Below are 26,168 nucleotides of genomic sequence, written 5' to 3' on the forward strand. Positions count from 1 at the left end.
TTCATTTGTATGCCAATGCGTACATATTTTCATGATATGCCTATAACAGTCAAATTTAGCAGATAATGGAGAAGCTTATACCGCTTATTAGTCGTTTACATGGTATATTGTCATGGACAGGTGATAGTGCTATTGATCTTCCTGCAATTGCAGTTATTGGTGCGCAATCTGTCGGTAAATCATCGGTACTTGAAGCAATAGTAGGATTTCCTTTCTTACCAAAAGGTTCTGGGATAGTAACTCAACGTCCGTTGATTATGCGGGTAATTTTGCGTGTATATTCTCTACCTCATTCAAATATATAGCTCTGTCACGATAAAAACTCGAAGGATTATGGAGAATTTGCACACAAGAGAGGTGTAATATTCGATGACTTTCAAAAAATAAAGGAAGAAATTATCGCTGAAACAGAAAGGATTACAGGCTCGACTAAAAATGTTTCTTCTGTACCAATATTCCTAAAGATTACATCACCTAAAGTAATAGATCTTACCCTAATAGATTTACCTGGGATAACAAAAGTGCCTGTAGGTGATCAGACAAATGATATTGAGATGCAAATACGACAAATGATTTTGGAATATATCACTAAACCAACATGCATAATATTGGCATTATCTGCTGCCAATACTGACATAGCTACATCAGACAGTTTGAAGATGGCTAGAGAGGTTGACCCTTCTGGATTAAGAACTATTGGTGTAATCACGAAGTGTGATATGTTGGACGACGGTGTTGACGCTCTCGATCTTCTACAAGGAAAAATATATAAATTAAAGAAAGGGTTGGTTTTATTTTATTATTATTACTACCGTCTTGTATAGATATGTTGGTGTTGTTTGTCGTGAGAAAGGAAGTGGTTCATTATCACATAATCATGCTGATGAAGAAATGTTTTTCAAGAACCATCCTTCATATTCTTCTATTGCAAAGAAATGTGGAATAAGACATCTAACCACACTGTTGAATGAGGTTAGTATTTTAAAGGTTAATTAAAATCCACTTAGATGCTGTCTGCACATATAAAAGACATGCTTCCATATGTTAAATCTAGAATTCTTACTATATTGCATGACCATGAAGGTGAACTAAATGGTTTGTTGTACCAATGTAGTTATAATAGCTTTAGCATATGGGATTAACGATATAGTTGATGCACCTGGAGCGTGTTTATTACATTTTTTCACAAAGTTTTCTCAACGTTTCAAAGATACGATAGATGGGAAGATAGTCCCTAGACACCATACTTCCAGACTATATGGCGGTGCAAGAATATATTTTATATTTAACGATAGTTTTTTGAGGACGTTAAACGCATTTAGCCCGTTATCGGGATTATCAGACATTGAAATAAGGACTGCTATAAGGAATTCAACAGGTCCGTATTCTGCACTCTTTGTGCCAGAAATTGCTTTTGAAAATTTGGTAAAAAAACAAATAAAGCTATTGGAATGCCCTTCATTACAATGTGTTGATCAGGTTTGCACTTTGTTTATGATATATATTCCTTAGGTTTATGAAGAATTGCAAAATATATTGGAAAACTGTGATGTGCCAGAAATTAATCGCTACATGAACATGCGTAATAAAATTTTATCAGTAGTAAAAGAACTCTTAAAGCAATGCCTGGAACCAACAAAAGACATAATACGAAATATTATCAAGGTATGCCTTTGTTTGATGTAACGTACATTTGTAGATTGAACTGGCATATATAAACACCAATCATCCGGATTTCTTACGAAATTCAGCTTTGGCAGAAATATACAATGGTACTGGGATGAATCAGAAGAGTGACTATATAACATCTTTCAATGGAAATGATTCTTCGACTGGCAATATAAATAAATGTGAAATTAATGAACAATCAGGAATTGAAAAATTGAAATATGATAGCTCACCAAAGGTGTTTGCAATGAAACATGACGGATTCTATAAACCGTCCTTACAACATCCTAGAAATGACTTATCGCCAAAAGCAATCCTCCAGTCCAATAAGGCTCTGATGGAGAAAGTTTGTTTATCATACGCACAAATAAATAACGTAGGTAAATGAAAATCACAATACTATATGGCTCCCAAACATACCCAAGGTAGTTATGCTAAACAACGATCCCTCTGAACGCGAAATTGTGGAAACAGAATTAATAAAGACTTTAATAAGTAGTTACTTTTCAATAGTACGGTAAGCTATCTGAATGCGACATAATGTCACCAACAGGAAGAATGTAGCTGATGCTGTACCGAAATGTATTATGCATTTTATGGTAAACAAAGCCACAGAATCTCTACAGCAAGAACTGATTTCCAAATTATACAAACGTGAACTTTATGATGAATTAATGGCTGAATCCAAACATGTTATTGAAAGACGCGAAAAATGCCTGCACGTTGTCAAGTTTGTTTCAATAAACCCACAAATTTATATTATTTAGGTGTTTGAAGGAAGCTCTTGTTGATATTACTGAACTATCAGAGTATAAAATTATGGAATAACACTTCTGTGAACACTACTAGATTTCTGACCCAATACCAATCACTGTACGATATTAATAATCTAGTACCTATTTAATGTATAAAATATATAATTCCGGGTTTTATGTCTAAAGATAAGGAACTGGAATGTTGCAATTGGGGCGGCTTGCCGTTTACAGTAGATGGCACGGAAGCGCGATTTCGTAGATATCGAGACTACTCAAAATTAGTAATAAAAGAAAGTCATCAGAATAGACCTGTTTGGGTTTGTCCAGATGGATACCTTTATCTCGAGCTATTCACCCCTGTTAGTAAACAGGCTCTTGATTTTTTAGTTACCATCGCAGAACCAGTATGTAGACCGGAATTAATACATGAATACCAAGTTAGTATACAATTTAATGTGATTTGAGCTTTGTAGGTCACTGTGTTTTCTTTATATACAGCAATATCGGTTGGTCTATCATTTGATGAACTTTTGAGCAATTTAAACAAATTTTCAAAGAATATAGTACCAGAAGAATTAAAGGAATCGATATTGTCGACGGCTTCTTCATTTGGAAAAATTAAATTGGTACTAAAGGACAGTAAGTATTGGATTGAATCGTTTGAGAGAAAGGAATTAGATTTACTACTCACGAATCCCGAAATACGAAGTGCAAGGATCCACTCAAATCCGTGGGAAGTTTCTAACAAAACTATAGACGGTTCGGGTATAACTAATTCTGACTACCTGAAGAGTACTTTGCCTACCGCTGATTTTTCATCATTTGGATTTAATTCTAATGAAATATCTGACAATGTTATTGAAGAAAACATTGCAGTTATAGGGAGTACAAACTTTGAAAATAAAGGGAAAAAGAATGATCGCAATGAAGTATTCTCGTTTGAGGTGCAACAGGAAAAGATAGAAGATATAAAAAGAGAGGCCCTTCAAACTATGCGCAAACCACTGGTTATGGAATATGATTTTAGAAAGGATAATAATACACCTTCATTAAACTGTTGTATAAGATCAAATATAAAAATCAGATATTACCAGGAAAGGGCCCTCCGTCGCATGTTTAGTAATGGCCGTGCTCGTTCTGGTATAATAGTCTTACCTTGCGGTGCAGGAAAAACATTGACTGGTATAGTTGCAGCTTGTACAGTACGAAAATCTATATTCGTTTTAACTACATCTGCAGTTGCAGTAGAACAATGGATTAAACAATTTTTGGATTTCACAAATATTTCTGCAACACACCTGTTATCTCTAACTTCAGAAAATAAGGCAGATTTGTGGAATATTGATGAATCAGGTGTATTAGTATCTACATATACCATGATGTCATACACACGTAAACATAGAGAAAATACTGAGAGAATTTTAAACCAGATAAAAGAAAGGGAATGGGGATTATTGATTTTTGACGAAGTGCAATTTGTTCCTGCACCAGCTTTCCGTAGAATCAATGAAATTATAAGATCACACTGCAAATTGGGACTAACTGCCACATTGGTCAGAGAAGACGATCTTATCAAAGATTTACAATGGCTCATTGGACCAAAGTTATATGAGGCCAATTGGTTGGAATTGCAAGAGAAAGGTTTCCTAGCAAAGGTTATATGTCAGGAAATCTGGTGTCCAATGACTGCAGCATTCTATAGAGAATATTTGCGCAGTGACAGCGCCAAAAAAAGAAGACTATGGTCATGTAATCCAATAAAACTTCTGACATGCGAATATCTTTTAAAATACCACGAAGCTAAGGGTGATAAGGTTATAGTCTTTTCAGATAACCTTTTTGCTCTCCTACATGTTGCAAGAACATTAAATCGCCCTTTCATTTATGGTAAAGTCAGTTCTGCTGAAAGGATTATTATTCTCAATAAATTTAAGGTATGATTAAATACAATCAATAAGTATCTTTAGAATGAAACTACATTTAATAGTATATTTTTATCAAAGGTCGGAGACAATGCACTAGATATACCATGTGCAAATGTTGTCATTCAAATATCATTCAATTTTGCATCCAGGTTAAATATAATAAATCATATATAATAATTTGTAGACGTCAAGAGGCACAGAGGTTGGGAAGGATTTTGAGGCCAAAAAGCAAAACTGACGAACACGGTTTCAATGCTTTTTTTTACAGTCTTGTTAGTAAAGACACACAAGAAATGATTTTTGCTGATAAAAGGCAACAATTTATCATTGATCAGGTAAAAAACCTACGAAACTAAATATTTCGTTTCAGGGATATGCATACAATGTGTCAAGTTCTACAAACGTTGTAAAAGATACTAGAAATTTGGTATATGCGAATCCTAAAATGCAACAAGATTTATTACAAGAAATTATCGCATCCAGCGATGATGTTGATAATGATGAAGAAATTAACCAAAGTGATCCAATAATTACTACACAGGATGACGATGATAAAAAGGCAGCGCAACTGGTATTGCAAAAGAGGACAGCATTATCTTCACTTTCCGGGTCTCTAAAAAAGCAGATTGTACGTAAACAAATGCCTGGACCAGCTGAAACACCTAGGAAGAAGCAAAAGAATCAACCGGAACAACACCCATTTTTCAAGAAGTTTTTCTCATCCAAGTAACTCACACACTCATTTACAATTAATCATCTCCATCATACAAATGTCTAAATGTAACAGTATACTGTTATTAATCTCCAACAATTTACTCTATAGTTTATTCGTATAGGAGGGTGGTTTCCTATAAAGTAATATTTATCGGTTTACGATGAAACTGTCTGGGCGAGGTTTTGTACCGTATATTGCTTCATTTTACAGTAACACTAAGATTTATCCCTGTATTTTAAATTCTAAATTGCACAATTCAACTCGTGTAAATGGAATATATAACGAAATTTGTCTATTGAGATACAATACAAGTTGTTTGCGAAAGGATATTTCGTTTCTTACATCCTCTAGCTTGAAATCGGTGTGTTTTATAGATAATCAATCGTAATATTACTTAGGCTGGACAAAAACTGCAGTTAAAACTGAGAGATTGTGATAATGATGATATAAAGTCCATTGCACTGAAAATTTATGATAAAACTCACAAAGTGGATAAACTAGTCTACAAAATACTTAACAATAGGTATCGTTATAATTTGGTAATATTTATTCCTGCATTAAAAAGTATTTATAGGAAAAAACAACAAAGGTATTCCATGACAGCAACTACAAGTATGGCCTTGTTGGCGTTTCTTTCATTTGTTTCTTTGGATCATTGACACTTTCACTTAGCCCAGTATTCTCTATCGTGCGTATTTTGTGCAAGTATTGTATATTTATAAACAGGGATGTCTTGTTGGTCTATATCTCTATCGTAATGTTTACAAGCAGACTGTAGATCGAAGGGGTGAGTCCTCTATCACAAATAAATTCCTCTCAGACGCGAACCTAAACTTTGAAAAATATATCGCAGATAACAAAATACAAAAATCTGAACTCGCTTTCACCCTGAAACTGATGTTATATGACATATCATTATTGGAAAGAAATATGGATATAGACCTGCCAAGAAACGTGGAATATAAACTAAATTAATAATTGTGCTTTCTTCTATTTAGAAAGAGCACGACAACTAAAAGAGATAATGAAATACAAGTCATTGGATGATCCATAATAAGCGCAAGTGTATTACTTTTAACATCCGTAACCTTCTTGAGGTAATCATATAACCAATTGCATGATTTATCCTCTTCTGCATTAGTATCTTCCTTCCTAGCTTGAGATTTAGCATAGCTAAGAAGGGTATTAACATGAATATCGAAACGTTTAAAGTCCGGTTCAACTGGTGGTATATAGCTAGTATAATCCGGAACTACTCTAGCCTTTTTCTTACTATTATTCTTCTGTGGAAGTTGATGATTAAGGAGGATGCTAGAATATCCTAGATCGATTTCCTGTACTTTTATTGTATCAGGGACTTTTACTGGTTTATCCGAGTCTATATTTTTGTTATATGCCTCTGAAACTATGTTTGGTGTCAAGTATTTTATCATGTAAGTGTCTTCCAATATGTAACCATGTTTTGCATAATACTCCCTGGTGCCTATTCCAGCTATTACAGCCATCTTGTTAAATCCTTTGAACATTGCAATTATTTCGGCAGTTAACAAGAGAGAAGCACCGATGCCTCTGTGCTGAGATGGCGTCTTTTCTTCGCTAGTTTTTCCATGAACTACTACGATACCATAGACGTGGAGTTCTCTGACGAGGGCACAATTTTCGAGACACTTGAAAGCGGTTACCTTTGGATTAAAATCACTTTCATCTCTTAGACGTAAACGTAAGAATCCATATATGAGCATTTCATCATGGCTTTCATAGCTTAGAAAATACTCGGTTCCACCCTTGGTACGATATTGCCTAACAACCAACTTTATGTTGTCAGTAATAGCTGATCCCTTAACTTCCCTACAACGAATGCAATGACAAAAAACATTCCGTGTTTTCATTTCCTTTAAAATCAGCTGTCTCATGTTCGTGATGTTGGTTCCAGCTATAATTGAAGGATTCGGTATATCACGTATAACGCGGTTAAGGCGTATCCAAGGATGTACAGCTCTTTTTACTGACATAAGCAAATTCAATAACAAAGTGTGATCTATATCAAAATATGGTATATATTTACCCTCTTTATGCCATCTTTCAATTTCTGTAAAAGGGGTAACTTCACAGGGATAAATCTTCCATTGATCAGCTTGTAATAAATCACTACTTAAAATAAGATCAAACATTTCAAAATCCATTTGAACGTTACTAGATGGTAAATCAGGCATGATATGTATATCAACCTTAAAGCAATTTTCTTTTAATAAGTATATTGCATTAATAGAGTCATGGATAGTATGACCTCTATTAACATACTCCAATACACTATCATTAGTATGTTGGATACCTAGTTGCACTCTAGTACATCCCAGAATACGAAGCGTCTCTATTTCATGTGGAGTTATGCGATCAGGACGTGTTTCCAATGTAAGACCTATAATTCGGCACGTTGCTGTCTCATTCAATTTCTGTTCACATTCTAACGTTCCACGTTTCCTAGCAGATTCAATTGGTTTTGGATAAATGTTGGCTGCATAAAATATATCCCTTATGAAGTCAAACTGATATTTTCGTGGATAACCACTCCATGTACCGCCCAAGACAATAATTTCTATCTTATCTATCACATGTCCATTCTTATATAAGGTATTAGCTCTATCATAAAATTGCTTTACTGCGTCAAAGGAATTTTGGTTCGCACGTAAAACCGCAGGCTCTGTTGATAAGTAACTACGAGGTTGTCCAGGTTCGTTTGGACAGTAGTGGCAATCTTCTGAACAACTAAACGAACCCGGACTTGTTAATACTGTTATTACTACAACTCCAGAATTAGAACGTGTTGCTTTATTCCTCAATAAGTGTTTCATTTTACTATCTACCTTTATTATGTGTGATGGATAGGTGGAATTCTCTGAACCCATCAAAGTTTTATTTCCAAATGAATCTGTTTCGTCTATTTTATCCAAAATTGGTACATCATCCTCATTTATGATGTTTAAAGCTGTGGATATATTTTGTAATAACTCCAAACGTTCAAATATGTCACGTTTAGAAGGAGAAATGTGGTATTTCCTTCGTAGCTTTGACATAAGAAGATCTAGATCACCATTTTCCATATCATTTTCATAATTTTCAAAGAGCTCAGATATAAATTTATCCAATGTTGACAACTTGCTGGAATCTACATTAAGAAAAACATCTGTATATCTATCAAAATTGAGTTGTGTGAAAGTAAATTGATTATTTTTAAATGCGTCCCTATTGTCAAAGTTGTTCCATAAATCCATTGATTTTGCAAATGATTCCAAATGTCGTTTTCTGTTATAGTCTTCAAAATCCAATCTAGTCACTCTTTTAACTTCTCCTGCAAGCTCTATAAAGTCCTTTCTTGTAGCTGGGAAGAAATTACGCATATCCTCACTGCTATCGGACCACCCATTCTCAGTATTCTGGTCATCGATGGGATCACCTATGTCTAGGCTATTTTTGTTAGAATCAGGTGTTCTAGGTTTGTCATCATTTTTCATATCCATAAGTGAATAATCATCAGCAACTGAAGCATAAGATCCGCATACATTGTCAAAGGCAGCAAAGTCTTTATCCAATAGCTGTGAAATTGGTACGAGGGATTCTATCTTATTGTTTAAATCCTCAAAATTTATCGTGTCCATTATAATAATTTTAATAAAAATACATTAGAAAAGATGTAATAGGTCAAATTTTACCATTGTGAAAGTTATGAGATTCCTCGTACCTTTATATAGGCAAAAGGCATGTCTACTCAATACAAAAAAGAGGAAAAGCGATCTCACCACATGGTATAAATATTTTTAATGTTATATGCCGATCCTAGTTAAACTTTACATGGAAATATGTTCAGTGGCAGAGAAATGAAATGTAGGTCCTATCAGAATAACCCCAAACAGAGTTCCTTGTATTGATCACGCTATAAATTATTCTATAGAATATTTTTTAATATAAAAGGTAATTAAATTAATTTATGGCATTAAAACAGCATGATGCACTGTACCCTTGCTCAACTTAGCAATCCCCGTGCATCACACTTGGTACACCCAAAAAATGTCAGTATCAGAAAATAATATCAAAAATACCAGCGGAATCCTGGAAGAGCTTGAAGAATATATAAAGCTCAAGATAACTACCATAAATGGTTTACTGGAGATAAGATCGGAGGCCTCCATCCCAAAATATCAAGGAATCTTCCAAGATGTGTGTAACTATTTTTGTAAGATAAATGAATTTATTGAAATAACTAGCAAAACAATAGACAAAGACCTGTCGCTCGTTAATACCTTCTCAAAGCTGAATGTAGCATATTTGACACAACGGCGAAACATTGAACAAATTATCGAAAATCTAAAACTCCATGGAATTTCAAACTTGAATGACGATTATTCCATTCAAGACTTGGCAGGGTTCGGTAATTCAACGAAGAGCGTAAATGATCGGAACAAATCATTAAACGATTTTAATCACAACATTAAAAACAGAAAAATGCTTTGTAAAACTAGTAAATAATATATTTCCTTAATAATCCATGTTAGCGATAGTGTGATTCCTAGCGTTAGAGTCATATGGGCATGTTGCAGCATGTTGTATTAACATATCAAATCACCATCGTGATACGTAACTATTTAAGAATAAGAATATATTAACATGAATGATCTACTTATATTTTGCGTGCATTTTCGTACTAGACACTTTCTGTTGATGTGGCCAGATAAGAATTTTTATTTGTCACCACCTGCAAAAATTGTGGGTATTTTACGTAGTAATTCATGGAGGTGACAGATAAAATTACTATATAAACAGGGGTCAAATAATGCTATTTTAGGCCTTTATGTGTACAACTGTGGTGTTGTAGCCAGTTTGCTATTTGACGATTTTCACCCCAGTTAAACAAATATCCCTATGTTTATTGATCCATAACACATTTACAATTAATTAGTAGTAGAATAGTTATTTGTTAAGACATTTTTGAACGGAGCGGTTCACTTCTATCATTACAATTATCAATTAGAATTTGTAAGTTGGTCATTAGTCTTTTGGTGGATTCTACAAGAATTTTCCTTCTTCTGCATTCGTATACATTAGACTTCTCTCTTTTTGTTTTATTTAATAGTATTTAATCTAGTTTAAGGTTGATATTTGTACTTTTAGGGATTAACGTAAAAGATGTCGAGTCCTGCAATTGGTATTGATTTGGGTACCACGTACTCATGTGTTGCTGTATATAAGGATAATAATGTCGAGATCATTCCAAACGATCAAGGTAACAGAACAACACCTTCTTATGTTGCTTTCACCGATACCGAACGTTTGATTGGTGATGCTGCTAAGAACCAAGAAGCCCGCAATCCAGAAAATACCATTTTCGATGCCAAGAGGTTGATTGGTAGAAAATTTGACGACAAAACTGTACAAGATGATATGAAACATTGGCCATTTAAGGTTACCAATGGCCCAAATGGAAAACCAAACATTGAAGTCACATTCCAGGGTCAGAAGAAGACATTCCATGCCGAGGAAATTTCCAGTATGGTTTTGATCAAAATGAAGGAGATTGCTGAGGCCTACTTGGGTAAAACTATTAAGGATGCTGTCATTACTGTTCCTGCCTACTTCAATGATTCTCAACGTCAAGCTACCAAGGATGCTGGTACCATTGCTGGATTAAATGTTATGAGAATTATCAATGAACCAACCGCAGCTGCTATCGCTTACGGTTTGGACAAAAAGAGTGGTTCTGAGAAGAACGTCTTGATTTTTGATCTAGGTGGTGGTACCTTTGATGTTAGTATTTTAACCATTGAAGACGGTATTTTTGAAGTAAAGGCCACTGCTGGTGATACTCATTTGGGAGGTGAAGATTTTGATAATCTTTTGGTTGAACATTGTGTCCGTGACTTTATGCGTTTGAACAATGGCAAAAACCTAGCAACAAATAAGCGTGCATTGAGACGCCTGAGAACACATTGCGAAAGAGCAAAGCGTGTCCTTTCAAGTTCTACACAGGCTACGATCGAGCTGGATTCTTTGTATGAGGGTATTGATTACAATACCACCATTAGCAGAGCTCGTTTCGAGGAGTTGTGTAATGAGAAATTCAGGAGCACATTGGTCCCAGTTGAGAAGGCTCTGGAGTCAAGTGGTCTTGACAAGAGGAAGATTCATGAGGTTGTCTTGGTTGGTGGTTCTACTAGGATTCCCAAGATCCAGCAATTGATTAAGGGATTCTTCAACGGCAAGGAACCATGCAGGTCGATCAACCCTGATGAAGCTGTAGCCTATGGTGCTGCTGTACAAGCTGCCATCCTTTCGGGTAACCAATCTGAGAAGATCCAAGAACTCTTGTTGTTGGATGTTGCACCGTTGTCTCTTGGTTTGGAGACGGCCGGTGGTGTTATGACGGTTCTCATTAAGCGCAACACTACAATTCCTACCAAGAAGAACCAAATATTCACAACCAACGAAGATCGTCAAGAGGGTGTCCTTATCCAAGTTTTCGAAGGTGAAAGAGCTATGACAAAGGACAACAATCTCCTTGGCAAATTCCACTTGAGTGGCATTGCTCCAGCACCACGTGGTGTACCGCAAATTGAAGTTACATTTGACATTGACGCTAATGGTATTTTGAACGTAACTGCCATGGATAAGTCCACTGGAAAATCGGAGCATGTTACAATTACTAACGATAAGGGAAGATTATCACAACAAGAAATTGACCGTATGGTAGAAGAGGCTGAAAAGTATAAGGATGAAGATGAAAAACGTAGAAAGTGCATCGAATCTAAGCATAAGTTGGAAAATTACTGCTACAGCATGAGAAGTACATTGAACGAGGAACAAGTCAAGCAGAAATTATCTGAAGAAGAAATTTCAGGTGCTCTTACTGTTATTAACGATGCTCTCAAATGGGTAGAAAGCAATCAATTGGCTGAACACGCTGAATTTGAGGATAAGTTGAAGGAAGTAGAGGCAACTTGCAATCCTCTTGTATCCAAAATTTACCAGGGTGCTCAAGCCGGTGGACAAATGCCAACCGATTTTATGCCACAAGGCGCACCAAGTGGTGGTCCTACTGTTGAGGAAGTTGATTAAGAACTTTAATAACAAGTATCTATGTATCTATACTTGTTAGTCTAAGAAGATTCTCTGTGTATCATTCTTGTCAAAATTTATTTTGCATTGAGGACATTTCCTATTCCTTGATTTTATACTATTATTTAGGCATTTTTGGCAAAATACGTGACCGCACTTGGTTATGCAGTGATCTCTGAAACTTTCACAACAAACTGTACATGTCATTCGTCTCCTAAGTATCTCATTTTCTCTAAATACATGATTTGTGTCTGACATGCTTATTAAGCTATCCCCCATTTCTGATGCAGTACTCTGGTCATTTAATGAAAGTCTATTTTGTAGAGCCTTTTGTGTTCTGCAAGACTTTCTATATTGGGACTGTACTTCGGACAACGCTGAATACGCATTATCACGCTGCTGTTCTAAATAACAAGATCGTTTATATGAGTGAAACCAACTATCCTTGTAATCTTGTATAATGTTCTCTAAGGTTTCCTTGTGTTGGGTATAATTTGATAATTTAGAATCACAAATTGAAACTATCTTATTTAACTTTTCCTGCACTGTATTGTAGGATGTTTGCAATGAAATTATCTTTTCTTTATTAGTAGTATTATCATTAAGCTGACGCATTACTTCATCACATGTTCGTTTCTTTTCCTCGAACGCAGTACTGATCATTTCTAACTCTTCAGATATATTCAACAACTGCTCTTTAAAATCTTCTAATTCCGGATGTGAACTAGAAGTTGATGTATTTTGTACAAATTGACGACATAAGGATGTATTATGCGCCGTCAACTGCATTATACGATCATCTTTTTCGCTTGACTCGATCAAGAGTTTTTCATTCTCCTTATTTTTTTCTTCAAAATTTTTATTCAAAGCTGAATAGTCGTTCTTCAAAAGCAACAAGTCCTGTTCCTTCTGAGAACATAGTATTTCATATTTTTCAACCTGATCCAAAACGGAGGTGCTCAGCTGTTCATATTTCTCTTTAAAAGCTGAATATTTCTCATCTAAAGCACGTACAATATTAGATATATCTATTTTCAACTGAGAATTCTCCTTTTCTAGCCTTGATATTTCATCATCCAAACCCTTACAATGGGAAAATAATTTCAAATATAGTGAAGAACCTATTATCAATTCTTCAGAAACATCATCGATATTATCTATAACTTTTACGTTACAACTATCTCCTATAGTTGAAGATACATCAAAGGATGCTTCAATTGATGAAATTGGTGTAATGTTCTTGCTAGGTGATGGATTAGAATCTGTGTTGCACGATTTAAGTTCAAATTTTAAAAGCGAATTCTGTTTATCCAACCTAGAATTTTCAATTCTCAGATTATTTACAACTTCTTTCAATGTTTTGTGCTTTTCATTCAATAGAATCAGTAATTTTTTATAGTTGAAACAACCAAATTTCAACAATTGTGTAACTTCAGTTTTGCTCAGACACTGATTATTATCCACAGATGATTCTATAACCTGATCCGTTTTAAAACTATCTTCATTGGAATTATTTTTCGATAAACAAAATGATTTTATAGATGTTAACAAATCATTTTTTTTCTTGTTGAAAAAACTTAGTTTGTTCTGAATAAAAATATCTTTAACTCTTAACCATTCTTCATCATTTCCAGAATAATCGACATCCGCTAATAAACAATCGTCATTGTCGTAAATATATGATAAGTTATCCAAATCTACATCCAATTGCTTACAATCCGTAGTTGATAGTTGAAATGGAAAATTTACATCTATCAATCTCTCCCAAAATCCAGAATTCGAGCTAGTTTGTAACTTAGTACCATCATATTGTTTGTCACTCGATTTGGAAGATTCCAAAGAATAATTTGAAATCCGCTGAGATAAAAGTTTATCGATATCTGAATTAAGCATATCCCAGAGAGATGAGATCGAGACTAGCAAGAGATCTAGACAATCATTTTTTCTGGATAAAATAACATTGTTGCGATATAAAGTATCATTTTCCTTGCGATATTCCTCCAAAGCTTCGTGGAGTTGATGGTTATTCTGTTGATAGAGCTCAATGTCCTAAAAATCAATTATTATACAAAAAATAAAATACATTGAGAGGTAATTGTTCGTCCAACAACGATGTATCTGATCTCAATCTTTTTTTCAAAACCATCCTGAGCTAGATGTTATACGGACCAAGTACTTATATCTTATGGTAGAAGGGGAAAAATAGGAAGTTATCTACATTATATCGTGTAAAGATTGTGAACGGACATTGGAGAAGAATTTTAAAAACGAACAGGCTTCATGAATAAAAACAAACATAGATGTGGTGCACAAAGGCCAATTTTTACAGGAATTAAAGGAATAAATTGACAAATATTAAACAAAAATTAGCAAAAAATTATAATTCTAATATATTGGTTCAATTTTGCTGTGTAGTTTGTACAATATCTTCCTCGCCAAATAGTATGATGGATCCAGCGTGCCTTCCATAGTCCATCCCTTCCTACCATAGCTCAACGTGCTCTTTGTAACCTTTACTTTCTGATTTACATTAGTTATTCCTGAGTATACGCTTATATAATTTGGGATACAGTCATCCATGAATGATGTGTATGTTGAAATATTTATATCACCAACTAGCTGTGTCTTGCACAATCCCATTTTCGCATTATTATTTACGTCAGTAAATTCCTCAATGTCAGTATTTAACTTCATTTTAGGTGGTGAATCCATCTTTTCGGACCAAAATGTTCTGGAACACAATGAATTAGAAATTGTGTTAAATGTTGCTTCATGCGATAAATTCTCTATTTGTTCAAACTTTCCAAGCACTTGACAAATAAATTGCTGATTGTGCCTTACTTTCCACGAATTGATAGATTTTATGACGAAACCTATTTTCTCGTACCTTGAATTTTTTGTTGGTCTTTCCAGATTCCCAAATCGTGATGAATCCATAATCTTACGTAACAATACTATTATACCATCATCAAGTTGAACAGGAAAATTAAAAGTATCTATATATAACGATAGAATTCCACTGCTACTTGCGGAAATTTGTGACTTTGTGTTCTCAATCTCAGTACTGGTCTGTCCCTTAGCAAAGGAATGGAGTAAAGTATGATGTTGAAATTTTGATATATATGTTTCTATTTTTAAACTTTTGCCATGAATAGTCCTTTTAGGAAATAGGATTACGTTCCTGTAAAAAAAAGTGTATTTCTATTTAAAAATACCTTGGTAATATATGATGTAACAGTGATGGCAACTGTAGATCATTAGGCAGAATATTAAAACATGATGTTAAAAATACTGGGCATTTTAAAACAAATGGAAATGTTTTAACAATAATTTGAGGCTTATCTTTTGTCTTAGGCTTATGAACACCGGTAAACTCATCTTCTATATCAAACAATGATGAATCCTTGGTCTTTATTTCTAGATATTTCCTATAATAATCATCCATCACTGATACATATTTGAGATAATCTTTTTGGCTGAATTCTGTTGTAGAACTTTGGGTAGTATCGTTTGCCGCATTTGTATCTAATCTATTGTAAGGGTTCATATTTATATTAGTAACTGAGTCAGAAAACGGAAGTCCATAATTTTCATCTCTTTTGTCTGCATATTTCAGACTAACAGACTGTATATTCTGGGGATTTACAAATGTTGGTTTTCCATTTATGTTGGAAAAACTGTGAATATTAGTAGGTTTGTTCTCCGTCAAAATAGCTTTAATATCCTCAATTACCATAGTTTCAGTTCTAGATACATTTTTAACGTTTAAAGAGTCAGAGATATTTGATTGTAAGTTCAATTGAAGAACAAAAGGAGACTTTTCTACAGAATCAGTAACTCTATCCATACCATCTACATCCGCATTAGGGACATACTTCAATATACCATCAATAGGCTTAGATAAAATGATAAGATTCTTATGATATGAAGCCAGCGAAACAAAGAGGAAACTTGTGAATCCAAAATGTATAGAATTACAGGTTGATATGAATATCGTTGGAGCATATTGATATTTTGATAAGAGATTTAGCGATGTTAAGGGGGTAATATGATTTATATTTTGAAGTGGATTCCACAATGTTTTAATAAAATTATGATATAAATTTGATTTCATATATTCTAAACATGTTCCAACCAGTAACAGTATTTTATCTGCTACAGGTGAGACAAGAACAATTTTGTAATGCGATAGATCCGCGGTCGCCCAGACAAAATTCAAGGTCACCAACAAATTTATAAGTGTATGGTCTATATTTGACGGTATTAATACGCTCCCACCATCGTTCAAGGTCCCAACCATTTTGTTTATTAGAAGGTCAAGGTCATGAAACTGATAAATTTTTTCACGACCCTTATAGTTAGTTTTTTCTTCCTCCCTAACTTTACTACTTTCGTGATTTATAATAAGTACATCAGGTCTCGCTATATGGTCCAAATCAATTGGATTAAGAAGTACAGAACTATACATCCTAAAGTCATCTCCACAAATTATAGAACTAAATCCGACGTCAATAACCCACAGTGCACCACCAATAGAACAACCATTGTTTATAGGACGACATGATATCTTAACATTTGTGTTATTAAAAGATTTAGAGTAACAATGTGTTTCCTTGTATCTCAATTTTGAGCATTGTGTATGAAAAGCATCCAAATCTTTAACCTCATAGTATTTAAAATTGTTTGTGAATGTAACATTCTCTAAAACATCGATCAACGCCGCTCTAGCAAACTTATAGGAAGCTTCCGTGGAAAGGATTGTCGGATGATTAGCTATATGGTGTTTAGTAGATTTTTGGTCCCTAAGTGTAGATAATAGCCACAAAATAGCTCCAACATGTTCAAAATCTCCGTCAGTTATCAATATAAGATCGACGTTATCCAGTGTTCTGTATAAAATATTGTTATAATATAAATAACTAACTTTTTGTATGCTTCTAAATCACCTTCGTCAAAATCCAAGGACCAACCACAATTTATTAATATATTTATCTCATTGTTGGCATTGTTTTCCTCATTTTGGAACCTTAACGTCAATTTAGACGCCAGTAATGTATGGGTTATAATCGGCTCTATATTTACGGTAGTCATTTCCTGTTCGCTTACAAAAATTTATAGTGCAAATATATTGGTTTTATTGTAATCCATGGTAAATAGGAATTACAATGAAACTGTCGTAATAGACCATTGTGTAGGGTGACCTAGAATCTACAGACTACCGGGAATTCAAATCATTTACAACAATAGAAAGATACCATTTATTTAAACTGGAGTATTTTTTAATACTATATATTTAACGAAACGTTGAGTTTCTTGAGAATGTGTCGCTGATTATTATAAAGACGTCTCTTGACTTTGGCGAAAGTAGTAACCTTGTCGATGGCCTCTTGTATTACAGATATTGAGCATGGTATACGTATAGGCAGAAAATTTGTTGGCATAGAAGTTCCACTAAACAACATGGTATCAAACCTTTGGGCGATAGACGTAAATTTTAAAATCAAGAAACCGTTCCTGCAATCAGACAAAAGTCTACTGGCTATCTCGTTATTATTATCAAGCTTTATTTTTGAATCCAGTGTAATCACTAATCTAACTTCATTAAGACCTTGATAAACTTCAGGTATCATTTCTATTCTATTTCCAGCGATTGGGTATGTTATAAAATTTTCGTATATAGATGATTCTGGGAGGTGTATATTTACGTCATCATACCTTTGAAGATGGATAACTTTGTCTAAACTTATTAAATTCCCATAATCCAAACGACCCTTACTCTCATCGTTATTTGGGATGTTGTTCACATCAGACTTTGCGGTAAATTTTAACTTTTTATCCTTGAAATTATCAAAGATTGATGGTCCAAGTTTTGGATATGAGTGTTTTCCAAAGCAATATTCGGTAGTTAACATTTTGGTATTTGACTGTGGCAAATATGAAGCATTCATGTAAAGTGAAAGAGAACCGGAGTAGGGAGTATTATTGTACAAATGGTAAGCAACGAAAAATGAACCTTTAATTGTCAGGTAGTTATTGCTAGATCCTGGCGGAATCAAAAATATTTTTTGCAAAATCTCTGGTATATCGTCGTCAACATGATGCCACATCAATCTTCCATATATTGGAATAGGAGATGTAATATATGAGGCTATTATTAGTCCTATAACAAAAATTGAACCGTATATAACCAAAATAAATAAGGTACTGCAAATGCTAGTTATCACGCGTGCTAAAAGGATGAATTAGATGAATAATAGAGACAAACCTGGTAAACTTATTCGGTCATTTTCATCTCTACTATATATAGAACTGACTAAATTGTGCTCAATTTCTGGTAAATCCCTCAAAATATCCTTTAATACCACGATCTTTCGAAGTAGACCGTAGTTGAAACGTTCATCTGTGGATAGTTCCTTTAATATCAGCTTTTTATATTTACATAAGGATGTTGTTTTGTCTAGTTTTGAAGAGTGCCTAATATCCGAGTTTTTTGTATCGGGAATCATAAACGAGACCCTGTTCCTTTCCATTATTATAATCACATCTCTAAACCGTGAAATAAATGTCTAGTAGGGTTACACTAATACTAATTATGTAAATTAATATAAACGACCACCATTATTAAGCAGATATGAAAGATATGAGTAACATCTTAATTGTGTGTAACATCTGCGTTCCCCACTGGCAAAGTATAAGATGAGAAATTTCATTCGGGAAATTAAAACCGAGCCAATAAATGATTTTCATCCTGGAGAGGGTTTTTTCACTGTTTATAATTGCAAATCAGGACCTGGGAAACAACACGTGGCTCGATCTAATACTCTCAGATTTTACGGAGGAAGAAAGGAAAATGGACGATTCTATCAAGCTACAACCAAATTATACATTGGGATAATGTCTATGATATGTATGATGTTATTTGTATGATACACAGGATCTTCATGGAGAGGTAAATTATTACACACAATTATCTGTTTAATTAGAACAGAGATTCCTCACACATTTCAATTCAATTGCTATTTTTGTCATTTTACATATGCTAGAAATCGTTCGCCACTCCTGCATTGACGGATGCTGTATTTATATTCTTGTGGTACTAGTTACAACGGGTTTAGTATGTCTAATTTGTTAAGATGAGTTGATCGCTAACTTATTACCACGAAAATTTTAAATAACAATAATTTCTCATAAATCTTATACAGCGAGTGGGAAATGACTACGTTGAATTCGCTGGAAGTTCAAGGAATACGATCATTCTCTCCAGACAAGCTTGAATGTTTATACTTTGAAAAACCGTTAACTTTGATCGTTGGACATAATGGTTCCGGTAAAACAACCCTTATAGAGTGTCTTAAGGCTGTAACGAGCGGAATCTTACCACCAAATTCTGATAAGGGAAAATGTTTTGTCTATGATTACAGGCTGAATAATTCAAATGAAGTAAGAGGACATATTAAGCTCTCATTTACAACATTTAACAACGAAAAGGTAGTATCACATTTATAGTTGTAATTTGTACGATGTAGGTATCAGTTTCACGATCATATAGTATTGCTGGAGACAAATACAACCATAAAAAGACAACATTCAAGGTATTGTATGTGGGATGTCGTATATGATTACATTGTAAATTATACTTCCGTTTTCATCAAGCTATAGGGAACCGAGAATATTCTAGAGGTTGAATTGCACAATGGAAAGGTAATATATGACAATCATATTCAAATCCAACAGAAAAGATGTGTAACGATGAAAACAACTGATATTGATCTAACTCTACCGTCACTTATGGGATTTACAAGAGCAATAATAGACAATGTAATATTCTGTCACCAGGATGAAAACAACTGGCCATTAGACGATTTAGCAAAAGTTAAAGCACGTTTTGATGATTTATTAGAAACTTCAAGATATACAAAAGCACTTGTAGTTATAAATAAAGCTAAGAAAGAACAAGAAGATGTAATTAGAAACAAACAGAAACAACTGGAAATTTATAAATCTCAAATTTTGCAGATTGCAGATATAAAGAAACAACTTGATAATGATAAGGATGATATTATAAAAACTAAACTTGAAATAGAGGCATTAGAAAACAGCTTAAAGCAATCTACAGAGATTTTAACAACTCTCAAAAGCAAATACGATAAAATAGCATCAAATTTAGATGAATACAGAAATACAGAAGGTTTTTATCTTAAAACAAAAGAAGAACATGACAAATTACATGAATCTTTAGCTGAAATATATGAAGAATCATTGGACGACATAAAACAATATCATGCGACTTTAACGGCTGAATTGAGAACGTCAGAATCAAAAAATTCCATACTTTCCGGAAACATTGAAAAACTGGTCAGATCACTGAATGATGCACATATGAAGCTCAGAGAATCAAAGGATATCAAGAATAGTTATTTTGTTTTGACAGAAACAAAAAGATCTGCTGAAGAGATGCTAAAAAAAACTACTACTGAACTTATCTCAGAACTTAATATTATAGATGAAACTAATATTTCTGAAATTGAATTGAAAATTAAAACCCTTTCTGATATCTCTATGACTGAGAAAAACTTTATGGATAAAATAAAGGAGTGTGATGATGAAATGAGATCACTGGAAGTAGAATTGGTTTCAATGATAGCTGAACAAAAAACAATAAACATCTCCATGAAATCACTAGAGAATGAAATTGTTACCATTAAAAACTCACTATCTGAACGTGATAACTTATATAAAAGGCAAGATTATTTGAAACAAAGAATTGGTGCTACAAAAGATGATATATCCGATGATGTGAAAATACGTGAAGAATTATTGAATAAAAGAAATACTCTAAAAATTGAAGGGTATAAGATTAAGAACACAATTTCTAGAGTAAATGTAACTGATGAAGAGATAAAAAGTGGAATAACATTGTTGAAATCTATAGTAGATAATGATAAAGAAAGCATATTATTATATTTAAAAACTTTGTCAAATTGTAACATAGACAGGAATAAGCTTTTGAGTACTATAAAAAGAATAGTAGAGGAATCATTCCAAAGAAGCGATGCTGAGGAACTTGAGAATTTAATTATATATAAAGAAGCAACAAATACGTTTTTTAATGATTTTGTAAATATGGGCATGTGCAAAAGCTGTAAAAATATAATAATAAATTCTACCTCAATAGAATCTAGAAATATCTTTGAACCATATGATGGGCTTGTAAAGTTAATAACAAATGCAAGAATAGAAGAATATCTATCCTACTATGATTATATAATTAATAATCATTCTAATGAAGAAGCATCAAAAGAAGAAATTCAGAAACAACTTGTAAGTGTTTGTGAACAAATTGAATTAAAAGACAAAGAAATAACCAATAAAAAAAATGAACTTGAAAGATGCATGAATGAACACGAATCAGTATCGTGTAAAATTGATGAATTTAATGTATTAGATACAAAAATGTTAAACTTGCAAAAACATTTGGACAATACTATGGAAGATACTCAAAACATTGAAGTTAAACTGGAAATCCTAAGAAACAAAATAAATGGCGTATCTAATAATCGCAACCTACTAAAAACTGAACTAGATGAATTTCAAAATAAGAAGAATCTCAAGAATTCTAAAATATCAATGTTATATAAACAGTACAGAGATATTAAAGATCGGCTGAATAATATAGAGAATGAAATAACTATTTTTGGTTCATATGATATAAATAATGATGATATAGAAACACGTATAACTGAAATCAATGATGAAATAAAGGAAAAAATGAAGCTTAAAACGGAACTTAACGACAAAATAAATGAACATAAACGTGTTATTGATCTGCTTCATCAAAATATAGAATATAAGACCAAACATGAACTATTGTGTAGTAGTGAAGAGAAACTCCATGAAATTAAGAAACAAATAGGTGAACAGAACATAGATGGACTTGATTTTGAAATAACTAAAATGAATCGCGAATGCGCAGAAATAACCCTCAAAATAGCTACTTTAAATGGAATGGTTCTTACAAAGGAGGAACATGTTGACAAATTAAACACTCTTCTTGAATCAAAATCGATTAAAAATGCTCAAAAAATGTATACCGAAACATGCATAGAGCTTAAATCACATCATATGACAAAAGAAGACTTAGAGAGATATTCAAAAGTCTTAGAATCTGGGTTACACAAATACCACTCAGAGAAGATAGATTATATAAATAATGTTTTGAAAAGAGTTTGGAGAGATGTTTATAGTGGGAATTATATTGATTATATTGCAATACAATCAAATGTTGATGAAAATATATCGCTTAGCGAATTGACATCAAAGTCATATAATTATAGAATTATTATGGTTTTACAAAATGGTATGAAAATGGACATGAAGGGCCACTGTTCAGCTGGAGAGAGAATATTATCCTCACTAATTATCCGAATCGCATTAATTGAAAGTTTTAGTGAAAACTGTGGTATTTTAGCTCTTGATGAACCAACCACAAATTTAGATAAAGAAAATATAAGGGTTAGTTTTGTTATTTCCATACATTTATATCCAGAGCTTGGAGCTTTCATTATCAAAATTAGTGAACGAATCATTCCACAATTTTCAACTCATCATAATCACACACGATGAAGAATTCGCAAAAAGGATGGCTACACTATGTTCTTGTGACAAATATTTCCGACTGGACAAATGTAATGATAAAACAAAAATCAAAATAGAGAAAATTTAATTCATTCTATTTCATTATGGAACGATATAAATTATCTTGAATTTACGCTACTATCACTAGAACTACTAGTACGTCTTCTATGTCTTCGGTCACGATGACTCCTATGTTTTTTATCATATGAACTACTCCTAGAGTAATAAGTTCTACTACTATTCCTTCTAGATCTATGTCTATAATCCTTGTGATGTGAAGATTTGTGTTTACGATGTGAATCATCTGTATATACGCTTGAACTCGAACTTCTTGTGCGAGAATGATCTCTATGAGTTCGAGAATGAGAATCTCGGCGCTTGTGTCTATGCCTATAAGAATTACTCCTACTGCGATTTCTAGATCTAGATCTTTTACTTTTAGAAATTTCTACCCACCATTGACCATCTTTTTGATCAGAATTATTCGAACAACTTTCCGAACTTTTATGTTTACCAGAGTTTGAACCTTGTGCTGGTTGAGAAAGTTTTCTAGTGAGCCTTTCTCTCATATCAAGAACTTTGGCAAGTTTTTCGTTGATTGTTGCAGAGCGAATTGGTTCAATTAAGGTTTGTGGGATTATACTACTATCCAAATAATGTGCTGAACCCGTTGGAAGTGCTGTTGATGACCTATCAGATAGCAAAGGTTTTGGTTTCTCAATCCTAAAAGATATATAAAAATCCATTAAAACTAACTTTAATGTACAATTTCTGACCGTAATTCCTGACAGTTTTAAAGCTTCTTCGGCCTCACTAAGTCGACTAAATTCAACAAGAGCAAATCTGCCCGGAGTATATGTATTCGAGTCAATAGAACATGAAACTATAGTTCCAACATTGCCAAATAGACTGCATATATCTGAATTGTCGTACTATAAAATTGCTGTTAATAAATCAAAGAAACAAACATCCGTAGGTATATTTCCTACACAAACGGTACGATCCGAAACACCCTTGTTTGACAAGTCACCATTATATAGAGACGATTCTATTGCCCCGTACTGGAATTGAGCCATAGCGTTGTGACTCAAACCATATCTATTGTCACTATATAATGTGAAATTACCTAACACCCTTATAAAATCAAACTAAAAACAAACCAGGTGGATCAGAACCATGTAAAAGTGGGTCAGTCACTGATATAGCCAAGGGTAAACCTTGCATAAGCTTGCCGTTCATCAAAGACCCATTGGTGATTCCAGCCGATGTCTTAAACTCAACTATGCAATATTTCCTGGAACTTCCTTGGTAGCTATAAATATAAAGTGTAATAAATCATGTATAGGGGGTTTTTGAAACTAACCTCTTGAATCTTACAGATAAAATCTCGTCGCAATGTTTAAAGGTATTCCTAACGACATCTTCAGTTATATCAGGAGCCAAGTTCCTTATATATATATTATTTGAAGTGCTAAATGCTAGGCTCATATTTAAACCAAACAAATCAAGAAGTTATTGAAAATCCAGGAACCACCAGATTCCCTAATCCTGGTCCCCATCCACAAGTTACAAAGACATATAATAGACGAATAAAATGAACTCTTTATCCACGATTTAAGTAAAAATTCTATATAAGTCGCAAAAGCGGAAATTTTGTACAAATGTGTATCTTACTAATCCTCAGGGAAGACCGTATGAGCGCATTCGACAGTATACATTCTTGCCATTGATCTATAACCGATAACATCACCAGAACGTATCAAATTTCCAGCATCGCAGTTCAATGGACTGTCAGCGTTTGGATCGCTCAATATAAAAATAACTCCGTTACACAGATACTCTATCGTCCAAGCGGGACTCCAATTGTTTTTTAGCACATCCATACACAGTTCACCTGAGATAAATGTTGTAATTATGAGATTATCGTGTGTAGTTAGTGTCGCTTGGCGTACCTGTTGCAAAGTTTATGTTAGGATGGAAACATTTGGTAAGGAAGTACACGGCAGGTGGTTGTATGGGATATGAATGTGGACATAAAATAGACAACTTGAAAATTCCTCCCTGAATATATAATGTTGCAAATTTACCATCCTTACTTCATATGGAGTGCCCTGTGGACCTCTGATATAAGCTATCCAGCTGAAAATATTTGAGTTGCTAAAAATAAGGTGCAAATTAGTCATTAAAAATTAACGTACGATACTACCAGTTTGATGTTTGGATCTGCGGATTTACTGGCCTCCTTGAGTTCCTTGAGTAAACGGTTTCTTGCCAACGCCATAGCTACAAAACCAGAAAACTATGGATTGCTTTTCATATTCCATTTTAATGTTTATGGTGTAACCGAGTCTATGGTTTTAGACTCGCTCGCACATCGTAACCGATTGGCTGTGTTAAAAGTTAAATTGGAAATGCGCAAGTTATAAAGTATGGAACATGAATTTCAAACTTATAAACCTAGCAGACGTATTTTTTCATCGTGCTTGGATAATGATTTTTTAACTCTATAATTGCGAACCTGTTATGGGACAGTCAACATTAGAGATACACAAACGCGCAGCTCCTTTTTCACCGCCTTCAATTTCTTGAATATTTCTTCCGTATTTATGTTGGTCATTAACGCATTTTTAACCATATAAACATTAATGTTCATGGAGAATTTCTAAACCAACTAGTTTCAGTGCGGCGTTATGTCTCCGTAAAAGAAGATCTGCAAACTCCCCTACCGAAGAATCTCTAAAAACAATTTTTACACGTAAATAGATAACTACTTTGTCATTTTGTCCGGTTAAAATTACCACCAACTATTTATTTCTAGCAAACAACCAGAACTTCCAAGCTAAAGAAAATATAAAGTTTACAGTACACTATAAATTTGTAGAATTTGTCATGTGATGCATCTATGAGATGAAATAGTGGTAGTAGAGAGAAATCATTCGCCGGTATACAATGGTAGTGTATGATACCATTTCACAGTATGTTTATAATATTAATGTGTACGTACAAGTGTAACTTTTAAAATATTGAGCTACGGGGAAATGTGTCAATTGAAGGCTGTAAACTAGGGATCCAACTTTTGACGATGTTAGAGGTATGAAAACAAGTTTAACAAAATCCTAAAAACATCACAGAATATAACAAATGTGATGTGTCTAATTTATGTTGCATTGCGCTCTTAAAAATTAAGTATAATCGCTGGAGTGTCCACATGTTTGTTACACTACAGCCAGATAAAGCACTCGCAAATAAAATCACTTGCTATTTTTACGGATATACACATTTTTAAAAATAACATATGTAATGATATTTGTTTTATAATTACACCATGGATTTCATTTGTTGCGTACTTCCTACAGTAATTTC

At 33.7% G+C, this 26,168-nt stretch overlaps 12 protein-coding genes across 12 annotated transcripts, besides 3 other annotated features; 6 read left to right on the forward strand and 6 right to left on the reverse strand.

Moving 5' to 3' along the window:
• Positions 1-65: 65 nt before the first annotated feature.
• On the forward strand, positions 66-2,496 carry BEWA_018710 (Dynamin central region domain containing protein; the record flags this gene model as incomplete). Its single annotated transcript, XM_004828635.1, has 10 exons — positions 66-263; positions 306-784; positions 825-972; positions 1,008-1,095; positions 1,130-1,479; positions 1,513-1,665; positions 1,700-2,014; positions 2,049-2,185; positions 2,222-2,398; positions 2,436-2,496. 10 exons carry the CDS (start codon positions 66-68, stop codon positions 2,494-2,496), a joined length of 2,106 nt encoding a protein of 701 aa, XP_004828692.1.
• A 103-nt stretch (positions 2,497-2,599) lies between these two features.
• BEWA_018720 (rad25/xp-B DNA repair helicase, putative) lies at positions 2,600-5,078 on the forward strand (the record flags this gene model as incomplete). The annotated part of the gene is made up of 5 exons (XM_004828636.1): positions 2,600-2,860; positions 2,897-4,357; positions 4,391-4,497; positions 4,533-4,683; positions 4,719-5,078. The coding sequence occupies 5 exons, from the start codon at positions 2,600-2,602 to the stop codon at positions 5,076-5,078; spliced, it is 2,340 nt and encodes a 779-aa protein (XP_004828693.1).
• Positions 4,499-4,528: a sequence feature (AT_rich).
• Positions 5,079-5,193: 115 nt separating the features above from the next.
• BEWA_018730 (hypothetical protein) lies at positions 5,194-6,074 on the forward strand. The gene is made up of 5 exons (XM_004828637.1): positions 5,194-5,424; positions 5,462-5,602; positions 5,638-5,751; positions 5,790-5,850; positions 5,884-6,074. The coding sequence occupies exons 1-5, from the start codon at positions 5,224-5,226 to the stop codon at positions 6,036-6,038; spliced, it is 672 nt and encodes a 223-aa protein (XP_004828694.1). The 5' UTR covers positions 5,194-5,223; the 3' UTR covers positions 6,039-6,074.
• On the reverse strand, positions 6,054-8,719 carry BEWA_018740 (histone acetyltransferase, ELP3 family member protein; the record flags this gene model as incomplete). Its single annotated transcript, XM_004828638.1, has 2 exons — positions 6,054-6,075; positions 6,174-8,719. The coding sequence occupies 2 exons, from the start codon at positions 8,717-8,719 to the stop codon at positions 6,054-6,056; spliced, it is 2,568 nt and encodes an 855-aa protein (XP_004828695.1).
• Positions 8,718-8,741: a sequence feature (AT_rich).
• Positions 8,742-8,995: 254 nt separating this feature from the next.
• Positions 8,996-9,050: a sequence feature (AT_rich).
• BEWA_018750 (hypothetical protein) lies at positions 8,999-9,590 on the forward strand. The gene has a single exon (XM_004828639.1). It carries the CDS (start codon positions 9,129-9,131, stop codon positions 9,585-9,587), a length of 459 nt encoding a protein of 152 aa, XP_004828696.1. The 5' UTR covers positions 8,999-9,128; the 3' UTR covers positions 9,588-9,590.
• A 654-nt stretch (positions 9,591-10,244) lies between these two features.
• BEWA_018760 (heat shock protein 70) lies at positions 10,245-12,170 on the forward strand (the record flags this gene model as incomplete). Its single annotated transcript, XM_004828640.1, has 1 exon — positions 10,245-12,170. The coding sequence occupies one exon, from the start codon at positions 10,245-10,247 to the stop codon at positions 12,168-12,170; it is 1,926 nt and encodes a 641-aa protein (XP_004828697.1).
• Positions 12,171-12,206: 36 nt separating this feature from the next.
• BEWA_018770 (hypothetical protein) lies at positions 12,207-14,316 on the reverse strand (the record flags this gene model as incomplete). Its single annotated transcript, XM_004828641.1, has 2 exons — positions 12,207-14,219; positions 14,254-14,316. The coding sequence occupies 2 exons, from the start codon at positions 14,314-14,316 to the stop codon at positions 12,207-12,209; spliced, it is 2,076 nt and encodes a 691-aa protein (XP_004828698.1).
• Positions 14,317-14,555: 239 nt separating this feature from the next.
• Positions 14,556-17,261, reverse strand: BEWA_018780 (hypothetical protein; the record flags this gene model as incomplete). Its single annotated transcript, XM_004828642.1, has 3 exons — positions 14,556-15,351; positions 15,386-17,059; positions 17,095-17,261. 3 exons carry the CDS (start codon positions 17,259-17,261, stop codon positions 14,556-14,558), a joined length of 2,637 nt encoding a protein of 878 aa, XP_004828699.1.
• A 194-nt stretch (positions 17,262-17,455) lies between these two features.
• On the reverse strand, positions 17,456-18,700 carry BEWA_018790 (hypothetical protein; the record flags this gene model as incomplete). Its single annotated transcript, XM_004828643.1, has 2 exons — positions 17,456-18,399; positions 18,436-18,700. The coding sequence occupies 2 exons, from the start codon at positions 18,698-18,700 to the stop codon at positions 17,456-17,458; spliced, it is 1,209 nt and encodes a 402-aa protein (XP_004828700.1).
• A 682-nt stretch (positions 18,701-19,382) lies between these two features.
• On the forward strand, positions 19,383-22,893 carry BEWA_018800 (DNA repair protein rad50, putative; the record flags this gene model as incomplete). The annotated part of the gene is made up of 4 exons (XM_004828644.1): positions 19,383-19,658; positions 19,697-19,762; positions 19,830-22,682; positions 22,717-22,893. The coding sequence occupies 4 exons, from the start codon at positions 19,383-19,385 to the stop codon at positions 22,891-22,893; spliced, it is 3,372 nt and encodes a 1,123-aa protein (XP_004828701.1).
• Positions 22,894-22,924: 31 nt separating this feature from the next.
• Positions 22,925-24,293, reverse strand: BEWA_018810 (RNA recognition motif domain containing protein; the record flags this gene model as incomplete). The annotated part of the gene is made up of 4 exons (XM_004828645.1): positions 22,925-23,737; positions 23,774-23,931; positions 23,966-24,117; positions 24,169-24,293. 4 exons carry the CDS (start codon positions 24,291-24,293, stop codon positions 22,925-22,927), a joined length of 1,248 nt encoding a protein of 415 aa, XP_004828702.1.
• A 110-nt stretch (positions 24,294-24,403) lies between these two features.
• On the reverse strand, positions 24,404-25,982 carry BEWA_018820 (ubiquitin-conjugating enzyme E2, putative). Its single transcript, XM_004828646.1, has 5 exons — positions 25,324-25,982; positions 25,004-25,193; positions 24,902-24,962; positions 24,758-24,866; positions 24,404-24,699 (listed from the first exon to the last, which is right to left on the reverse strand). Exons 2-5 carry the CDS (start codon positions 25,084-25,086, stop codon positions 24,479-24,481), a joined length of 474 nt encoding a protein of 157 aa, XP_004828703.1. The 5' UTR covers positions 25,087-25,193; positions 25,324-25,982; the 3' UTR covers positions 24,404-24,478.
• Positions 25,983-26,168: the final 186 nt, after the last annotated feature.

This window comes from Theileria equi, chromosome 1 (assembly GCF_000342415.1).
Source record: "Theileria equi strain WA chromosome 1, complete sequence".
NCBI classification, from domain to species: domain Eukaryota; phylum Apicomplexa; class Aconoidasida; order Piroplasmida; family Theileriidae; genus Theileria; species Theileria equi.